Genomic DNA, 18526 nt, shown 5'->3' with positions numbered 1-18526 from the left:
GGGCCTTCCACACATCCAATTTGCCAACTTTGACAATTGATAACTTCAGATTGGAAAAAGCTATTGCCTTGAAATTTGGGCAGTGGCGATTTCTTTGCAGCTGAATAGGGATGAGTCTATTTTGCTTTTTTTCTCACCTATTTTTCTTTCCAGCAATTCTTTTTTTACCTACCTATTTTGCTCAATATTTTGCTTGTCAACAATCTATTTTGCTCCATAGTTGGTGTACAATGTAATAATAATAATTACATGTAATAATCAATAAGCACTGTTTACATACACTATGGTGTTTAGATATTAGTGATTGTATCTTAGCATGATTGATGCCTCCATATAATCCTTTAGTGAATTTCCTTGTAGGTCACCAAATCCTGAATTCAATAGTGAGAACACCCTTTCTGCAGCAGCCGAGGAGGGCTGTATGGTCAAGACCTTCTTTACAGTATTTGACCATAAAGGCAAATCGGTTGCATTGAGCTTCCACCATTCCAGAGCAGCAAGTTCATCACTAATACCATCCGCCTTAGCTACATAAGAAGGAAGTTCAGCCTTCAAATTTTCAAGCTCGTCATCCTTAAAGAAGGGAACAACCTGCAATGCATTTACATGAGAAACATCTGGCTTAAGCATTACTATCTTGTGCGGATTGAAAACTCTCACAGCCTTAAAAACTAAAATTTGCTCCTTTAAGGAAGAATCTAGCAGTTCTTGAAAGTAATCTAGAGCTGGTTGCATACAGCTTCGAGCATAGCTGCGATGCCTCTGCTGTGCAGTTGATTGAGTAGTGATACTGCGAATAACAGCTTCAGTGTTTGGAGTATGAGCTGCCCTGACTGCTGCAACAACAGTCTGTACTATTTCATAAGCTGTGAAACTCAGTGGCCCATCTCCTTCAAGGTTATATGTAGCCTTAACAAACACCTCCCCCCAATCAATAACAGCAGCAAGCTCAAGCTTTAAGTGTTCAAGCTTTTCACGGTCAGTTAAAATAGCTAGTAACTTTGGACGAGATGCAGGGCCTAAGTCTGTATTTTCACTTAGGAATGGTTCGATATCACCAAACTGGAGCATTATTTGCTTAAAAATTTCCCATTTGCTCCACCACCTGGTAGCACTATACGATGCCATTGCCTTTCCTGTTTGTTGTTTCCATAGAAATTTGGCTTTAATGCTATGTGAAAAAAGTGCTAGCCAATTACCAATAAACTCAGTCAGGGTTGGTACTTTGAAGTGCTCTCCAACACGATCAAAAGCATGGCTGAAGCATCCAATATCTATTACATTAGGGTAAACAATCTTCAATGTCCTCATTGCTACACTGTTAACAGATGCTCTATCTCGCATAGCAGCAATAAGATGGCTGGAAGAAATGCTGTAGAACACTGAAAGCACTTGTACCAATTCGTGTGCAATTTCTTCCCCAGTGAGAGATTTTGAAAGCAGTTGGATGGCTAGAAGCTGCTGTTGAATTTCAAAAGAATCATTTACAAAGCGCACTAAGACTGCTAATGCCTCTCCACTATGAGAGGTACCATCAAAAATGACACTCAAGAACTGACCCTGGAGTGATTGCTTAATACGTGCCTTTTCTTCTTCTAAAATAAAAGGAATAAGGTCAAACATAAATCTGCGATCTGTAAGGCGATAGCCTGTCTCCTCAAAAAGACTACGAAACTGGTCAACCTTACTTAGTGGTACACCCGCTTGAAGAAATGTTTTGACCACTTTGACTCGGAAAACCTGCTGTTGTTCCGGAAGAGTCTCACCTCGCCCATGAGCTTCTGCATTATACCTTTGCAGAGATTGTGCAATGTCTGAGTCTTTAACATTCCTTTGTTGCAGCTTTTTCTTTCCATTAGCATGTTTAGTAGACTTTAAGTGATACTCAATACTGCTCTTTTTGAGGGGTAACTCTTCCCGGCATCCTTGGCAAAAAAGCTTTCCAGTAGCTACAGTAAAGGGTTCCTTGGAATATTCGGTTACTCTTTGCTGGGGCTTGATCGTTTTTGGGTTGCTCTGCGAATTCGAATGTAATGCTCTCTTCCTGCCAGCTGGTGGATTTTTGGCAATTTTTCTCTTACGAGAGAAGTCAGATGCACTTGGTGCCTTTAGCACACTAAGCAAGGACACTCCACTAGACGTTGGCGTCGTTGAGTTGCTGGCACTTCCGGTAGAACGAGTCCTCGAAGTTGTACTAGTCGAAGTTGTTGTAACATCTGACTCGCGAGACGATTCACGGTCATCATCATTACTAACAATGCTAAGACTGTCATCTACTTCACTAACATCGCTTTCAGCACTTGAACTGTAGTCAATGCGTTCTATCACATCCATTGTAGACACTATTTCACACGTGATTATTCGCTAACATGTATTGTGGGTTCGCCTTCGGGTCAAAGTTCAGCTAGAGCCATACTCATTTAACGTACGAGTGTTAAACGTAGCTATGGTAAGTTGTTACTTGTGTTAGTTATGCAGTTACATTCACACTGTCTGAAACAGATCTGAGATTAACAAATTTTGCTTATTTTGCGCCTATTTTGCTCGATTTTGCTCCTATTTTGCTCGATTTTGCTCCTATTTTGCCAGCATTTTGCTTGTTGCTCTTGTATTCCTATTATTCCAATAATTTTGCTGGCGAAATCGACGCATCCCTACAGCTGAACTCTCTACATGATGGTTTCTTTGTAGCTGAACTCTCTACAAGGTAGCTGATCTCTTTACAGGGAGATTTGTTTGTAGCTGAACTCTCTACAAGGTAACTTCTTCTAGCTGATCTCTCTACAGGGTGATTTGTTCATAGCTGAATTCTGCACAGGTGATTTGTTTGCAGCTGAGCTCTTTACAAAATGGTTTCTTTGTAGTTGAACTCTCTACAAAGTAACTTCTTCTAACTGATCTTTCTACAGGGTGATTTGTTTGTAGCTGAACTATCTACAAGGTAATATCTTCTAGCTGATCTCTGTACAGGGTGATTTGTTTGAAGCTGAATTCTGCACAGGTGATTTGTTTGCAGCTGAGCTCTTTACAGAATGGTTTCTTTGTAGTTGAACTCTCTACAAGGTAATTTCTTCTAGCTGATCTCTCTACAGGGAGATTTGTTTGTAGCTGAACTCTCTACAAGGTAACTTTTCTAGCTGATGTCTCTACAAGGTGGCTAGTTTGTAGCTGAACTCTCTACATGGTGGTTTCTTTGTAACTGAACTTTCTACAAGGTGACTTCTTCTATCTGATCTTTCAATAGGATGATTTGTTTGTAGCTTCACTCTCTACAAGGTAACTTCTTCTATCTGATCTCTCTACAGGGAGATTTGTTTGAAGCTGAACTTTCTAAATGATGGTTTCTTTGTAGCTGAACTCTCTACAAGGTAATGTCTTCTAGCTGATCTCTCTACAGGGAGATTTGTTTGTAGCTGAACTATCTACAAGGTAACTTCTTCTAGCTGATCTCTCTACAGGGAGATTTGCTTGTAGCTGAACTCTCTACAGGTGATTTGTTTGAAGCTGAACTTTCTAAATGATGGTTTCTTTGTAGCTGAACTCTCTACAAGGTAATTTCTTCTAGCTGATCTCTCTACAGGGTGATTTGTTCGTAGCTGAATTCTGTATAGGTGATTTGTTTGCAGCTGAGCTCTTTACAGAATGGTTTCTTTGTAGCTGAACTCTCTAAAAGGTAACTTCTTATAACTGATCTTTCTACAGGGCAATTTGTTTCTGGCAGAATTTTCTACAGGGTGATTTCTTTGCAGCTGAAGTTTCTACATGGTGGTTTCTTTGTAGCTGAACTCTCTACAAGGTAATTTCTTCTAGCTGATCTCTCTACAGGGAGATCTGTTTGTAGCTGAACTATCTACAAGGTAACTTCTTCTAACTGATCTTTCTACAGGGCAATTTGCTTGTGGCAGAATTTTATACAGGGTGATTTCTATACAGCTGAACTCTCTACATGGTGGTTTCTTTGTAGCTGAACTCTCTACAAAGTAATTTCTTCTAGCTGATCTCTCTACAGAGTGATTTGTTTGTAGCTGAATTCTGTACAGGTGATTTGTTTGCAGCTGAGCTGTTTACAGAATGGTTTCTTTGTAGCTGAACTCTCTACAAGGTAACTTCTTCTAACTGATCTTTCTACAGGGCAATTTGTTTGTGGCAGAAATTTTATTCAGGGTGATTTCTTTGCAGCTGAACTCTCTACTTGGTGGTTTCTTTGTAGCTGAACTATGTACAAGGTAATTTCTTCTAGCTGACCTCTCTACAGGGTGATTTGTTTGTAGCTGAATTCTGTACAGGTGATTTGTTTGCAGCTGAGCTCTTTACAAAATGGTTTCTTTGTAGCTGAACTCTCTCAAGGTAACTTCTTCTAGCTGATGTCTTTACAGGGTCACTAGTTTGTAGCTGAATTCTCTATATGGTGGTTTCTTTGTAACTGAACTCTCTACAAGGTAACTTTTTCTAGCTCATCTTTCTACAGGGTGATTTATTTGTAGCTGAATTCTGTACAGGTGATTTGTTTGCAGCTGAGCTCTTTAAATAATGGTTTCTTTGTAGCTGAACTCTCTCAAGGTAACTTCTTCTAGCTGATGTCTTTACAGGGTTACTAGTTTGTAGCTGAATTCTCTACATGGTGGTTTCTTTGTAACTGAACTCTCTACAAGGTAACTTTTTCTAGCTCATCTTTCTACAGGGTGATTTATTTGTAGCTGAATTCTGTACAGGTGATTTGTTTGCAGCTGAGTTCTTTAAAGAATGGTTTCTTTGTAGCTGAACTCTCTACAAGGTAACTTCTTCTAGCTGATGTCTCTACAAAGTCACTAATTTGTAGCTGAGCTCTCTACATGGTGGTTTCTTTGTAACTGAACTCTCTACAAGGTGACCTCTTCTAGCTGATCTTTCTACAGGGTGATTTGTTTGAAGCTGAACTCTCTACAAGGTAACTTCTTCTAGCTGATCTCTCTACAGGGAGATTTGTTTGTAGCTGAACTCTCTACATGATGGTTTCTTTGTAGCTGAACTCTCTACAAGGTAACTTCTTCTAGCTAATCTCTCTACAGGGAGATTTGTTTGTAGCTGAACTCTCTACATGGTGGTTTCTTTGTAGCTGAATTCTACAAGGTGATTTTTTCTAGCTGAACTATCCCTTTCCATAGTTGCATGAACTCCCTACAAGGTAACTTCTTCTAGCTGATCTCTCTACAGGGTGACTTGTGTGTATAGCTGATCTCTATACAGGTTTCTTGTTTCTAGCTGATCTCTTGAATTCTCTTCAGGGTGACTGCTCTATTAGGATGACTGCTCTATTAGAGTATCTCGATCTCGCACTTGCTGCACCAAGTTGGATTTCGTGTTATAACTCCGTGGCTTTAAGTCTGATTCTTCTACACCATTGATGAGCCTTTCTAAGATGATTACTCCATCTGTACAACGATTTTCAAAGCATTACCCCAAGCGGTTTATCTGGTAGGCGTGGCAAGTAGTCGTTTTTTTATTAGCCAATCTCGATTGCGTAATTGTTACACAGTGTTGGTTTTTTCGTTGTATCTTCCTGTTTTTTAGCTCGATTTCTTTCAAACCACAAAAGGTTTGAGGTTCAATAGTTAACCTATTCACCCACCGATTTTCAGCTTATTCCCATACGCGGTTTACCCTGTAGGCGTGACAACATATTGGTGTTATTTTTCGTGAATAATCGCTCATAACTCTTTGCCTGTTTGTCGTATTCCAGCCAAAGTTGGTACCGAGATGCGCCTTTATACCCCCCTTCTGCGTGCCAAATTTCAAGGCAATCGGATATGGCGTTCGCGTTTTATAGCAGTTTTTGTAAGTGTGCGACAAGAAAAAGAAAAATAAGAAGAAAAAAACGAAGAAACTGAGCCAATTTTTGAAGTCGCATATCTCGGGAACGCGCGAAGCGATTTCGCTCAAATTTGGAATGTGGAGTGCTGCAGTTGGAGGGAATGTCCACAGCAAAAATCGTCTTGTTTCATCAAGGATGCACAGAGCTACGGAGGTGCGAAAATTGCGTTTTCTTTCTTCCTGTCAATATACTCACGGGTGTTACGCGCCGGCTTCTTGGGCCGCACGACACACTACCGTGTGTCTTGATTAGTACAGGTCATGTCTCTTTTAAATCAAAGGAATTCACTATAGTATACCTGGTAACCTATAGACCAGCTACATTGTTTTTCAGCTGTTTGATGTTTGTACAGCAGATTTGGAAAGGCTTTCACAACAATATGATAAAACTAATTTCACCTGTATTTCAAACTGGTACGTTGATGATGAGCTTTCTGAATTAATTTGCTGTTGTGATAGTCAACTTATTTCAGGTTATGAAGACCGATCTAACTAGCAGGGTTGCCAAGAGAAATTAAGGGGCCCAGGGCAAAGAGTTAAGTGGGGCCCCAGGGGCAAGGAGGGTTCCACTCTCAATGCACAACTTCAGCCTAGCTGTAACTGAAGACCAAATAAAATAAAAGGTCATTACATGCTCACAATGACAATAGCTACCTCACCAACTATATCTCCATTTTATAAGTTTGTTACAGTACTCCTCTGAAGAATACTATGACTGCTCTATTAGAATATCAAGGTCTGACTGCTCTATTAGAGTATATCAATTTTTTAAACAGGTATTCAAGGGGCCCCGATCAAGGGCCCCTTAGGCTGCCAGCACCATAAACCACATGAAGTCATATCAGAAGGTAACTGATACAAATTTAACATTCGTAGACAAAAGTGGGTAAATATGCTAATGCTTAGCTGCCTTATCAGACTGTCAATTATCAAGACCACAGTTTTGCTAAATGGCTGAGTTGGTAGCTATATACTGACTGTAACCAGATAAACAATGTAATACTTTGAATCAAACTACACTTTGATTAAGAATCACCTCTTATAGCCATAGTGGAAAACAATGTATAAAACAAAACTCACAATTAAACTTTTGTAACTATGGAAATGCAACCCACAATCAAACCTTTTTCTTGAAGAACTTTTGAAGAAAAAGAACCTATACTCTCCTGTTAACAGAGTTGAACAATAGGTATAGTTACATAGACATAATTTGTGCTGATAGTGATGTATAGTTCCTGGAATAAGTCTGCTTTTGATACACATTAAGGATTTAGGCTAAGCACTAACTTAAAAAGGAAGCCCCCCCCCCCTAAATCCGCCCCTGCAGTATCTATGCCTTAGTTAACGTTAGACCACCATTTAGATATTCAACTTGTACACATGTTTGTATCTGTGTGTTTAGTTTTTGTACGTGTTAGCTACGTAGCTATACTGTATTTGTATATTTTGTACTGCTCTGGCAAGGGAGAATGGCAGTCATTGACTACCAGAGGGTAAATCATAAATCAATCAATCAGCAGAGACACTTGAATGTCCCTTGATGACCTGTGAGTGATCAACAACCTCAATAACAATCAATCAACTTTGACACCTACAATTTGATCAGTCTGATAGGATGAGACGAGGTTACTCCTTCATGAGCCTTGATTATGACCTTTACCAGATCACATGATCCTTCATGACATCATCAGGTATGAGATCATCATCACATGATTCCTCAAAACCAGTGATATCATCAGGGAATGGTTTACCCACAGCCACAGTGAGGTCTATCAGTTGTTGATCCCCTGTTACTTTATTGTACACCTCCCAGTCCACCATCAGCTCTGTATATGAAAATAAACATTTTAAAAATACCAGCAGTCAGATTTAACTGCATCTAAAAATACAAATATAAGCACTACCAAAAATATGGTGACCAGTGTGCATGTAGGAGAGACCCTACAAGGATAAGTGTAGCTTGTGCTCACTCCGTTTATACTAAACTAACTCACCACATGGACTGGTGTTGTTTAATTTCACACTTCTCTTAGCAGATCCACTATCAGCTGGGTGAGAACCAAACCTGAACAACACACACACTAATAGCCACACTTTGATGTAACACATAGTGGATACATCAATATACCATACAGTCTGGTTGTTAGGCACATAAAGTTCAAGAAAATTAAAATGTACTTGTTAAGAGTATGTGCTTACTTGTTGTGATTATGATTCACTCTCTTGGGGATCATGTGATTTGTAGTCACAATGTCTACCAATATTTGGAGTAGTCTGGTTACTGTGTAAACCATTTGTATGGAGCATACTTACGCAGTGACGGATACAGGGGGGTTGCAATGGTTTCAGCTGAAACCCCCTCTGAAAATAGCTCGTGCCCCAAATTTATTGACGAGTCATCGTGCCAGTGATAAAATCTCCACGTGTGTTATAGAAGGATTCTCTACTGGCGAAAATCTTCATAGTTTAGATTTTGAAATCACAACTGTAACGTTCTACAGCAGGTTGTGACCTTTTTTTTGGTCTTCGACTTACAGTTAGGCTGAAGTTGAGTGGAATCTGAAACCCCCTCTGAAAATTTCTAGATCCGCCACTGCTACGGTAGACCATTTTGCTTAGTAGGTATAGTCGTGCTATGTGAAATTTTACACCTTGCAACATTGGAGTACCTCTACAAGTCTTATAGTAGCTATCTTGTATAGCACATCTTGTCTTGGAACTTTGTGTTTGTCCACATGTGTTTTCTTTCAACCATGATTAAGTATGAAAAATGGGTAAGCACTTAACAAACAACACAAGCTTAACATATGCGTACGCTTAACAACCAGACTCTATGGTGTTCTACAAATTTACGTATTTAATCTAATCATTTAATTTAATTTAATCAGACTCAATCTACAAATTTACGAAGTCCTCATTATTACAAGCAGCACACAGAACAATTTGGGATTTTCAACTAGAGTAGGGACCATAGCACATCGATGAAAAGTACTGAAACAAGTTGGAGTACAGTGCACGCTATTAAATCACAGTAAAACAATAAGAAGTGTTATATCCCTACTGTGCATGGTCCCTACTCTAGTTGAAAATTCCAAATTTTTCCATGTACTTGTTTGTTAACTTTTTTTTTGTAAATAATTATTATGACTGGTGAACCCACGCATACCACATCTGAATGGAGCCGTGCACCCCAGCTATGTTAATTATCGTCTGAAAAGTGAGGTATCTATTACGCTTCGTTGTCAGCTATGTTCAACCCATTACACAGCATTTTGGATTAAGAACAGCACCTTTGCATCCATACACTGGTGCAGCGCCCCAGTTATTTTAATTATTGTCTGAAAAGTGCAGTATCCATTATGCTTCATTGTCTACTATGTTCAACCTGTTACACAGCAATACGAATCAAGAACTGATCGAAAAGCTCCTCTGCAATCAAAACAGCCACTACGAAAAATACGGGCGATTTCCGTTACGAAGGGAAGCCATCACATGTTACCACCAAATCGACACTTTTCGCTGTCAGCAAAGATGAACGGGACACAAAGGAGGACACTGATTAAGCTGGGTAGACTGGAACAATGTTAGAAAAGTTTCTTGTTTAGGGAAACAAATAACAGCATTAAGCATTAAACCTATATAGAACCTTATGGTTACCATGTCAACACTATATGTTTCACCAATTTGGCTGCCTCACAAACAACACACAAGCAACATTATATTTTTTACTAAAATTGTATACCAGTTGATCAGGGGGGACCACTTCTTGTAGAGTAAACTTGATGGCTACTTCTGTGTCATTCCTGAAGTGTCTTGGAGCAACCATTAGTGATCAGACCATAGTTCAGTGACGGTAAGTCACTTGTCAATGAGGGAGCCTACAAGGAACACATATTCACTGATCACTATACTACCACACATAACACTGACTATCCAGTCACACAGACAATTGAATCCACAAAACAATAGGCATCAGGATGACTAATGGTTAAGGTTAATAGCTGTAACTACAATAACTTTTAGCAAGGAAATAATGTGGCTACCATGTGAAAACAGCTACTATCTGAGGGTGGCAACTATGATCTTGTGTGTAGGAGCCCACAGCATCCTTCAAGACTGTTATCCACATGGCTCCTTTCAAAATCACTATTTCATGGCTTAGTCTCTCCTTCAAACTTGTGTTATCAACAATTGCACCAACATATTCAGATACAAGTCAGAGCTCTAATCCAACAGAAGTTACCATAATAATTCAAGGCTGCACTATAGCTATTATCTATTATCTGGGGCAACTATTATATGTGAGCCACAGCTATTCTGGTAAAATGTGGTATCATCATCTTAAGATTCTCAGAACAGTTTCATACAGTACACATAAACACTGTATCTGTATTCAGTGGCTAGCACAGAATCAACACATAAATACTCTAATAGAACAGTCACATTAGAAGAAGTACTCACTTTAGCACTAGCTCTAACACACATCACCAGGGGTAGACTACGATGTGTGATAGTACAGTTGAGATCTACTGATACAGCACCAGCCACAAGTGGCCTAATCAACACCTCACAATAGCCAACACCACTGGACACTATACAAGTGATGAATAGAACTTTCTATACACTGGAACCATATAAGAGAAATACACCTTGATATGTGAGCTACAGTGTAGAGCTATGAAAATGGACAAAATACCATAACCGGTTACTGGGCAAATCATAACTTCCGGTTATCCGGTTAACTCAACTTAATCTAATTTTTATGCTGGGCTTATGTAGTTTTGTAAGCTAACTGCACCTTAAAATGTATAGAATAATTTATCAGATTGTATTTGTAGTGGCCAAAGTAATAGACAACAACTAAGGCTGAACCCCACAACAAGTGTGATTATCAATGTTGAAGAATGAAGATTACCCAAACACCACATTGTTAACCGAAATATTAGAAATCAGTTATATGATCACTGAATTTATAAAAATTACTAGTCGATTAATCAGCTAATCATAATTAAGTGTATAAGTTATGCTGACCATAATTAGAACAGCACACGCACGCACGCGCACACACAGACACACAAACACACACTACAAACATACAAACTCATACACTACACACACACAGACACACACTACAAACACTCACACTACAAACACACACACACACGCACACGCACATGTACTACAAACACACACACACACACTACACACACACACTACACACACACACACACACGCACTACCAACACACATACACGTACACACACACTACAAATACACACACACACACACTACACACATGCACACACTACAAACACACACGCGCGCACTACAAACACACACAGACACACTACAAACACACAGACACACTACAAACACACACACAAACACACAGACTCATACACTACAGCACACACACACACACACACTACAAACACACACGTGCACACACTACAGCGTGCGCACACACACACACACACACACACACACACACTGCAGTACAAATACACACACTAACATGGTGTTGCTGTATCTGTCTGGTCATTCCTAGTGACATTTGGTAGTTTAGAGTGTCCCTTCTCATGATGTAACAAGCTGCTACTCTTAGAATAAGACTTGTGGCTGGTGGTAGCTGTCACGTGCCTCATCTGGTGACTCTGCTCTCCCAACATGCAATGGTCTTGTGGTGGTCCTGTAAGAAAGTGTGGTGAGTTCTTACCATGTGAAATACATGAAATAAACCACAAAAAATTACAGGCTGACAACATGTCAATATACAAACTGTTTACACAAACAATACATAAACAGTCTCAATGTATACTAACACATGAGGTGTTCTGTCTACACAATTGTGTAGAAAGAAATAAAGAACACTAAAGACTTAATAGTAACTCAAATACCACCATATAACCTGTTTGATGTTCTATTAGAGTATATTCATCCTTATAGCAGTTAGTGGTCATGACTGGTCCAATAGGTAATAGTGTGGTATGGTGTCAAATCAATGACAATAATCCACTCTGATGTTATACAACAACATAATAATATCAATTCTTTAAGTTATTCTAATAGAACAGTCAATCAGTCAACTACTCTAATAGAGCAGTTATCAATGTACAACTCAACAAGTTTAATAAATTCAAGTGCAGTGTTACACCACATATGATATCAACACCACACAATGAGGTGATAACTTACCGAACTAGATTTCTGTACTTTCTTGCCACTAGCAATATCTGGAATGTGAAACAACATCATGAGATGAACATTGTACTGAGACCTGCTCACTGTGTACAAAGCCAACTATACCAACTTAAGTTTCAGCATCACTACCGTATCTCAGGTTATCTTCAAATGGTTTTTTGTTTGGATTATTTTGAAGAGGCTCTTCTTTCAAAAATAAATTATCTCCTGCTTGTAAATAAATTGCCACAATTAAAGTTCACATGACTGGCATGAACATATAATCGCTCCATGCTCGTGTTATAGCACAGTATTAGTGGTTTAGCAGTATCATTGAACAGATGATCACAGACCTGCCATTGTTGAGAAATGACATGTGATCAAGCCAGTGGCCGATTAGAATTTGCTCCACTAGAGACTTCCCCAGACTTTCTCCAGTACATAGGGACAGGGAATAATTTTCTGTTGGCAAGATATCATGCATTTGTGACACGAATTTCCATTTGTTTTCAAAATGTACACTCTTAAAAATAAAACTTCAAAATTCGGATATTGCCTCTTGTGCAAAATTTTCAGCTTTGAAAATAACCCACTATACGGCAATTTGTCAATCAACTAATATTGACGCTGGCTTCAGAACTGACCCTAATCATTACATAATGAGACAACAGTCAGTTACTAACCTAATGTTCCATATCTCTTCTTCTTGCCCATATCAGGAATAAGATTGTGATGATCTGTGTAACACAACTATTATGATCAGAATACTACCATATATGGGTACAATCTGATATGTGCTTACAGTACAAGGTTCAATTAGTAGTGCCTGAAATTACTTTTTTGAAATGTTCTGACAAAGTGTCTGAACAAACCCAAAACTGTTCAGACATTCTTATATTTGGTCTGACATAATCAGTTGAGTTCAAATACAAGTAATAAAAAAAAATAAAATATACAGTTGAGTTGCGTTTGGAAACAGAGTAAAGTTAAAACAGTAAACCACATACACAAATGAAAAAAATTGTAAAAATGATATATAATTACAATACCCAATCATCCCAGTCTTCAAGCAGAAACTTCTCTTGTTGAAGTTCATCATCCTCTTCTTCATCACCATAATATTCAACCTCTTCAGCATCGTTATCATCATCGACAACCACCACATCACGTGTTGAAATCATTGCTGATGCACTAGATAAATGACAATCTGATGTTGCTTCTTTATGTTCAGAGCTGCAGCGCTTTTTGTAATGTTTACGTGGGCCATGAGAGGGTCTTCTTTGCTTAGCACTGCACCACAAATCTATCGCAGAATCTGGTTTGAAGTTCCGAAGTGGAGATTTATCAATATTTAAAGCTACTAGGTTGCTCAAACTACTTTGGGCAAGGGAACTCCTCTTGTTGGTTTTGATAAGGTTTACTTGAGAAAACGCTCTTTCCAGCTTACCGTTAGAAGCTGGCAAAGTAAACAAAATTTTTGCTAAAAGAAGTGCGTTCTGCCATTCTGAAGAATTGGGGCAATTAAACAATCGCCACCATGCTGATTTGTAGTCCATGGTTGGAAGTGAAATAAACTGAATGGCATACTCAATCATTGACTTGAATTCTTCTCGAATTTCACTGATATCAGCACCTGCAATTTCTAATGGTACTTTGAAGTGCTTGGCCAACCTGTCAACAGCATCCAAGGAGTTTGACTGAGAACCATCATTGTTGTCATCAGCATCCCCATCAGCATCTTCAACATCGACAACATCATTTTGCTCATCTTGTAGTAGTTTTTTCCATCCTTGAGTAGCCATCACGACTATCACATCTCGGAATAACTGCATGTCAGACCATTGTAAACGTGTACGTAACTTATTTACTACAAAGTGACAAAATTCCATGTAGTGACTTTCAAATTAAGATTTTGCTTCAACAAATCTTTTCAATTCTTGCCCTTGGTACAGGTGTTTCCCATCTTCACAAGCAACCTTTTTAACAATTGTAGAGTAAACTTCCATTTGGATATTGGATTTTTCTTAAGTTTGTCTATTTCTTTCACAGTTTTAAGTAGGTATGTAAGTGCGCTAACTATATCTAGCTCATCAGCTTGCATGCTTTTAGAAAATATTGAACATGGTGTTAAGATGTCAACAAATACGGCACATCCCAATAAATATTTCGCATCGGTCCATTTTTTTAAGTAGCCAATGAACTTGCTGCGATCCACAGACTTGACTGATGAGTCTTCAGACAAAGTACAAAGGTGAGCAGTATATGCTCCAAATTTGTCTATAACCCTTTTCATAGCACTAACTTTATGGCACACCCATCGAGTGCCACAAGCTCGAATTGGCCTGGTTCCTCCCTGATCATCAAATAGGTAAACTTCTTTAAGATCAGAAACAATATTAGCCAATTCTCTACACTTTTTTGGAGATTTTTGGTATAGGTAATACAAACGCAGAAGCGTATCATCTACAGCCTTAAAGCAAGGGGTACCTGAAAGGGCATCACTGATAGCTAGTTCGGTTCTATGTGCTAGGCACCACATCCACACAACCCAGGGGAGTTTTCCCTGAACCAATCCACGCAAACCATTAGCAGCAATGTTGGAAGATGCTCCATCAGTAGCAATTCCCACCAAACCACTGCACATTTCTTGTGTGACACATGATATACCTAACAACTGAAGCCCTTGCTGAAGAGACTCAAAGAGACCTTCAGCATTTGTGTGAAGTGGTGTATGCATCAACAGGTAAGTCATTCTGGTATGTACAGTGTGGTCATTACTGTTTACATCACACCACATAACAAATACCATTTCATTTTCTGAATTTGATGCATCAGTAGACCCATCCATTAGGAGTGAAAAGAAAGATGAGCTCTGAACTGCTGACTGTACAGATAGCAGTTTTGATTCAGCTATATACTGTACAAATTCCTTTGCTGAATTTCCATTTAAGTATGAGGTTCCTAGGTTTACACCGTGTCTTATCTGCAACTCACATAATTTGGGGTACTTCTGGTAGGCGATGTGCTCAGTTGCCACAAAATACGCAATGTCAAACTTCAGTTTTAATTTTTGCCGTTCTTCCTCAGAAATCATACTTAGTGACTGTACAATTGGCATCAATGTAGTAGTATCTCTCCCTCTGCTTTGGGCTTCCTCCAACTGTAGAAGTCTCATGGCATGAAGGTGTTGATCTGATTTAGCATGATCAACTACATTGGTGGTCCGCACGCTCTCTGCTCCTTCAATCCACTTTCCACTGAAATTCTTTTTACAAACAATTCTTTCTTTGTACTTCTCATACTTTACATTTTAGCTTCTCCACAACTTTTTCACCATTTTCCCAAGATGTATCTGAATCTAGCCAGGCTAAAGTCTTGTACTCACAGTCATAGTCCATAAGCCATTTTCGAAAGGTGCCAAACTTTACTTTTCGACGCTTTGTGGAAGAGCTGCTGTCACCATCAGAGCTAGTAGTGCAAGTTCTCTTAGACATTGATGTACAGTTATCCAATACCTGAAATACGTACCAACAACAGCGCATAACCCAGGTAGTCACGAATAGTTAACGTGCTTTTGCTCGCCAAACTGCTTTCTGGGCCCATAAATTAGTATACTGCTTTCAAAGTTCTTCTACTGACTAGCTACCAAAGTCCGGAAAGCACTATGCGTATATGAGGTACACTAGACTTGCTCGCCCCAGCACCCAATGAAGCAGTTTGGCGAGTATAAGTTACCAAACTTACTGAATATCGCTCGGCTCAAAAACTACAGTATACGTATACAGTAACGTATATACTAAAGTGAAACAACTGCTTTGCCACGAGGAGAAATTTTTCGTTCGTAAAATTGGCACATGCTCACGTGTGCACACTTTTTTATTTGTCGATCAGTCGGACTGGTGCTAGCAAAGAAGACTTGTTCTCCCATTAGTTTCGTCGCTGAATCTCGCTAATTGAAGGGCGTGGCACCTGTTTCGTTCACGAGTATTCATCCCGTTTCGTTTGGGATGAATACTCAAGAATGAAATGGGTGCCACGCCCTTTTTAAAATCACTCGCACCCGCACGAGACGACGTTGCATTTGAGCGGTATTGTGATTAGTACTGTAAATTAAATACTATACTTGTTGGCAGTGTTCTTATCGCCTTTAATACTGGCTCGGACGTTATGTCCGTACAAAATGATACTTGTTCAGACAAATACTAATAATGGTCAGAAATTGTCCGATGTCCGACCGTAATTTCAGGCTCTGAATTAGGGATCATAGAAATAACAAGTAGTGAAACAAGTGAGGTCACCTACACCTACAGATACACAACCTACTCCATGACCAAATAAGGTATATCTGTAGGTACAGGGAACATCAACTTGTGTCACTACTTTTTTCTATGATCCCTAATTTGACTTAAAATTCCAAAAAAAAATATCTTTGAACAACTAGTTAAAATGAGATTTAAAAAGAACTGCTGAACTGCTGGCAAATTACAATATTTAGTCTTCCAGTTCACCTGTAACTTAATCTGCAATACTTTTGTCACCTTGATCTATTATGATAATTACATTAGAGATTAATAACTACATGTGTAAAGTACATGCAAGCTAGGAGGGTATGGGGGCATGCTCCCCCAGGAAATTTCACAAAAATAGATGCTTTGAAATGGAATCCAGAGGCTTTTTTGCCATGCAAAGTATCTTGCTCCTTTCTTTTTTTAATATTAAGACAGCATAGACCAAGCAGTATAATTAGAGCAATGTTATATATTCTACTGACTGTTCTATTAGAGTATCACACTGACTGCTCAATTAGAGTATTTCAATCTTTTTACAAATTCAAGTAGCTGAAAATTGGCATTGGTTAATCACAGTAGCTCCTTGAACTACTATTCCTCTCACTGGTTTACTCCTTCCTACACATCCCAACCGCTGCACACAGATCTAAGTAGATAGCACCTTCAAAATACCCAACAGTATGCCACACCGTTGACGTGGGCGAGATGTGGGTGCAGCAGGAGTAAAGGCAAAACTGGAGATGCCATCTTACCAGCTTACGTTGTTCTGCTTAGATCATGCGTGCTATATTGTGATATAGTTTCTAGCTATTGTATTGTGATATAAAAAATATGTCTTATGTTGGCTATATCACCCAGCACTATTATGTGGCCATCTCAGCAAAAGCCTGCTTAGTTTTCACAACCATGTGTTTTGGTAATAACAAAATTTACAACAAATGGTGAAACTACACATGCTACAAAGAAAAACACACGTAGGCAAGTTTTAATCAAGCCATTACTCAAGGGAAGCAAGTCTCAAACCAATTAATTGTATATACCACCTCGTTTACCTGTTCATGGAGAGTTTGAATATCCTCGTTTTGTTTTATTAGCCCCAACAGTGTGCATGCCACGTGTGTTTCCTTATGATGCAGCAAAATTGATGTTACTTCTTTATATAAAAATGTTTATTGTAAGTGACTACAGTGATGAAACTATATTGATTCATTGCCAATTCATGATGGACATTGAAGCCAAATCCCAACTCTGTAGACTAAAAGTTAAGGCAGCAAATTTAAATGCTTGCAGTTTATTTTCATTGTAGTTGCTGTATATTTAGATTCTTTGCTCTTCTTACCATCTAGTGCTATAATTCCAAAACTGCTAACCATAATTTGGACACCAGATAAAGCTGAGAAAATAAAATGAAATTTGGAAGTTGTGTGAACCAGGCAGAATCCACTGAGATGGTCACATATTCATACGCAAGTTTCACACACACAATCACAAACACAAAGATGATAAGTACACACCTTAGAGAAGTCCCTCTTGACCACACTACTCTTATTAGCGCTCTCCTCCACCTCATCACTGTCATCATCATCATCCAGTAGGGTAGGACTAGTAATGTCCAATGACCTCCTGGTGTTCAACTCATCTGTCTTCTTATCTGTCACTGGGTACTCTTACTCCTTAAAACTGTGGTATGAGCTAGTGGAGATGAGAGGTGTATCATAACAGAGAACTAGCTAACACACAATACACGACGGACACCACACTGGTATATTTTTAACATACAACTTCAGAGTTGTAGATATCTGATCACTAGAGGCTTGCATAACTACTGGGTTGTCCACTGTAGTGGGAAGTGAGCTGGAGGATACTTACTGATTTTATCATATGTATGTATTACTAAACACATGGATTAACTGCCATCTATGGATGACTGTAAACAAAGAACTGTAACTTAGTTAAACAAGGTGTGAAATGGTACCTACATAGGGTAATTTAACTTACTAGACCAAAACTTTCATAAACTACTCTAAATAAAAAACTATGCAAATCTTAAAAATGGTTAATATCTACACAACACAATTCACCATTCAATAGCACATCACGCCATGTTATGGCTAAATTTGTTCTTTATATGGCTGCTACTGTAAGTAATGGCATCAGGTACTGTGATATGCAGAACCTGAGGATAAATCCTGGGACACACACACACA

The 18526-nt window shown here is 38.9% G+C and overlaps 1 protein-coding gene and 1 long non-coding RNA gene across 6 annotated transcripts in view; one reads left to right on the top strand and one right to left on the bottom strand.

Annotated features, from left to right (window-relative positions):
- LOC136246458 (uncharacterized) overlaps positions 1–18526 on the top strand; it is a 133003-nt gene that overhangs the window by 28896 nt on the left and 85581 nt on the right. The window lies entirely within an intron of this gene.
- Positions 7192–18526, bottom strand: part of LOC136246449 (deleted in lung and esophageal cancer protein 1-like) — a 29418-nt gene continuing 18083 nt past the window's right edge. For 2 of the 5 annotated variants that reach the window (XM_066037932.1, XM_066037931.1), the window contains exons 6-14: positions 17834–18011; positions 12714–12767; positions 12046–12083; positions 11366–11539; positions 10312–10442; positions 9593–9728; positions 7845–7915; positions 7446–7676; positions 7192–7395 (exon numbers count right to left, since the gene is read on the bottom strand). In XM_066037932.1, coding sequence (XP_065894004.1) covers positions 9648–9728; positions 10312–10442; positions 11366–11519 — 366 coding nt within the window. In that variant the 5' untranslated portion in view covers positions 11520–11539; positions 12046–12083; positions 12714–12767; positions 17834–18011 and the 3' untranslated portion in view covers positions 7192–7395; positions 7446–7676; positions 7845–7915; positions 9593–9647. Of the gene's footprint in view, positions 7396–7445; positions 7677–7844; positions 7916–8049; positions 8105–8163; positions 8595–9592; positions 9729–10311; positions 10443–11365; positions 11540–12045; positions 12084–12135; positions 12493–12713; positions 12768–13079; positions 13234–17833; positions 18012–18526 lie in introns of those variants that run through there. The other 3 variants (XM_066037933.1, XM_066037934.1, XM_066037935.1) reach the window with 3 other exon arrangements.

The sequence above is a fragment of the Dysidea avara genome, chromosome 2 (genome assembly GCF_963678975.1).
Source record: "Dysidea avara chromosome 2, odDysAvar1.4, whole genome shotgun sequence".
In the NCBI taxonomy this organism is placed as follows: domain Eukaryota; kingdom Metazoa; phylum Porifera; class Demospongiae; order Dictyoceratida; family Dysideidae; genus Dysidea; species Dysidea avara.
The sequence above is the reverse complement of the archived record's forward strand: the minus strand, read 5'-3'. Positions and strand labels throughout refer to the sequence as shown.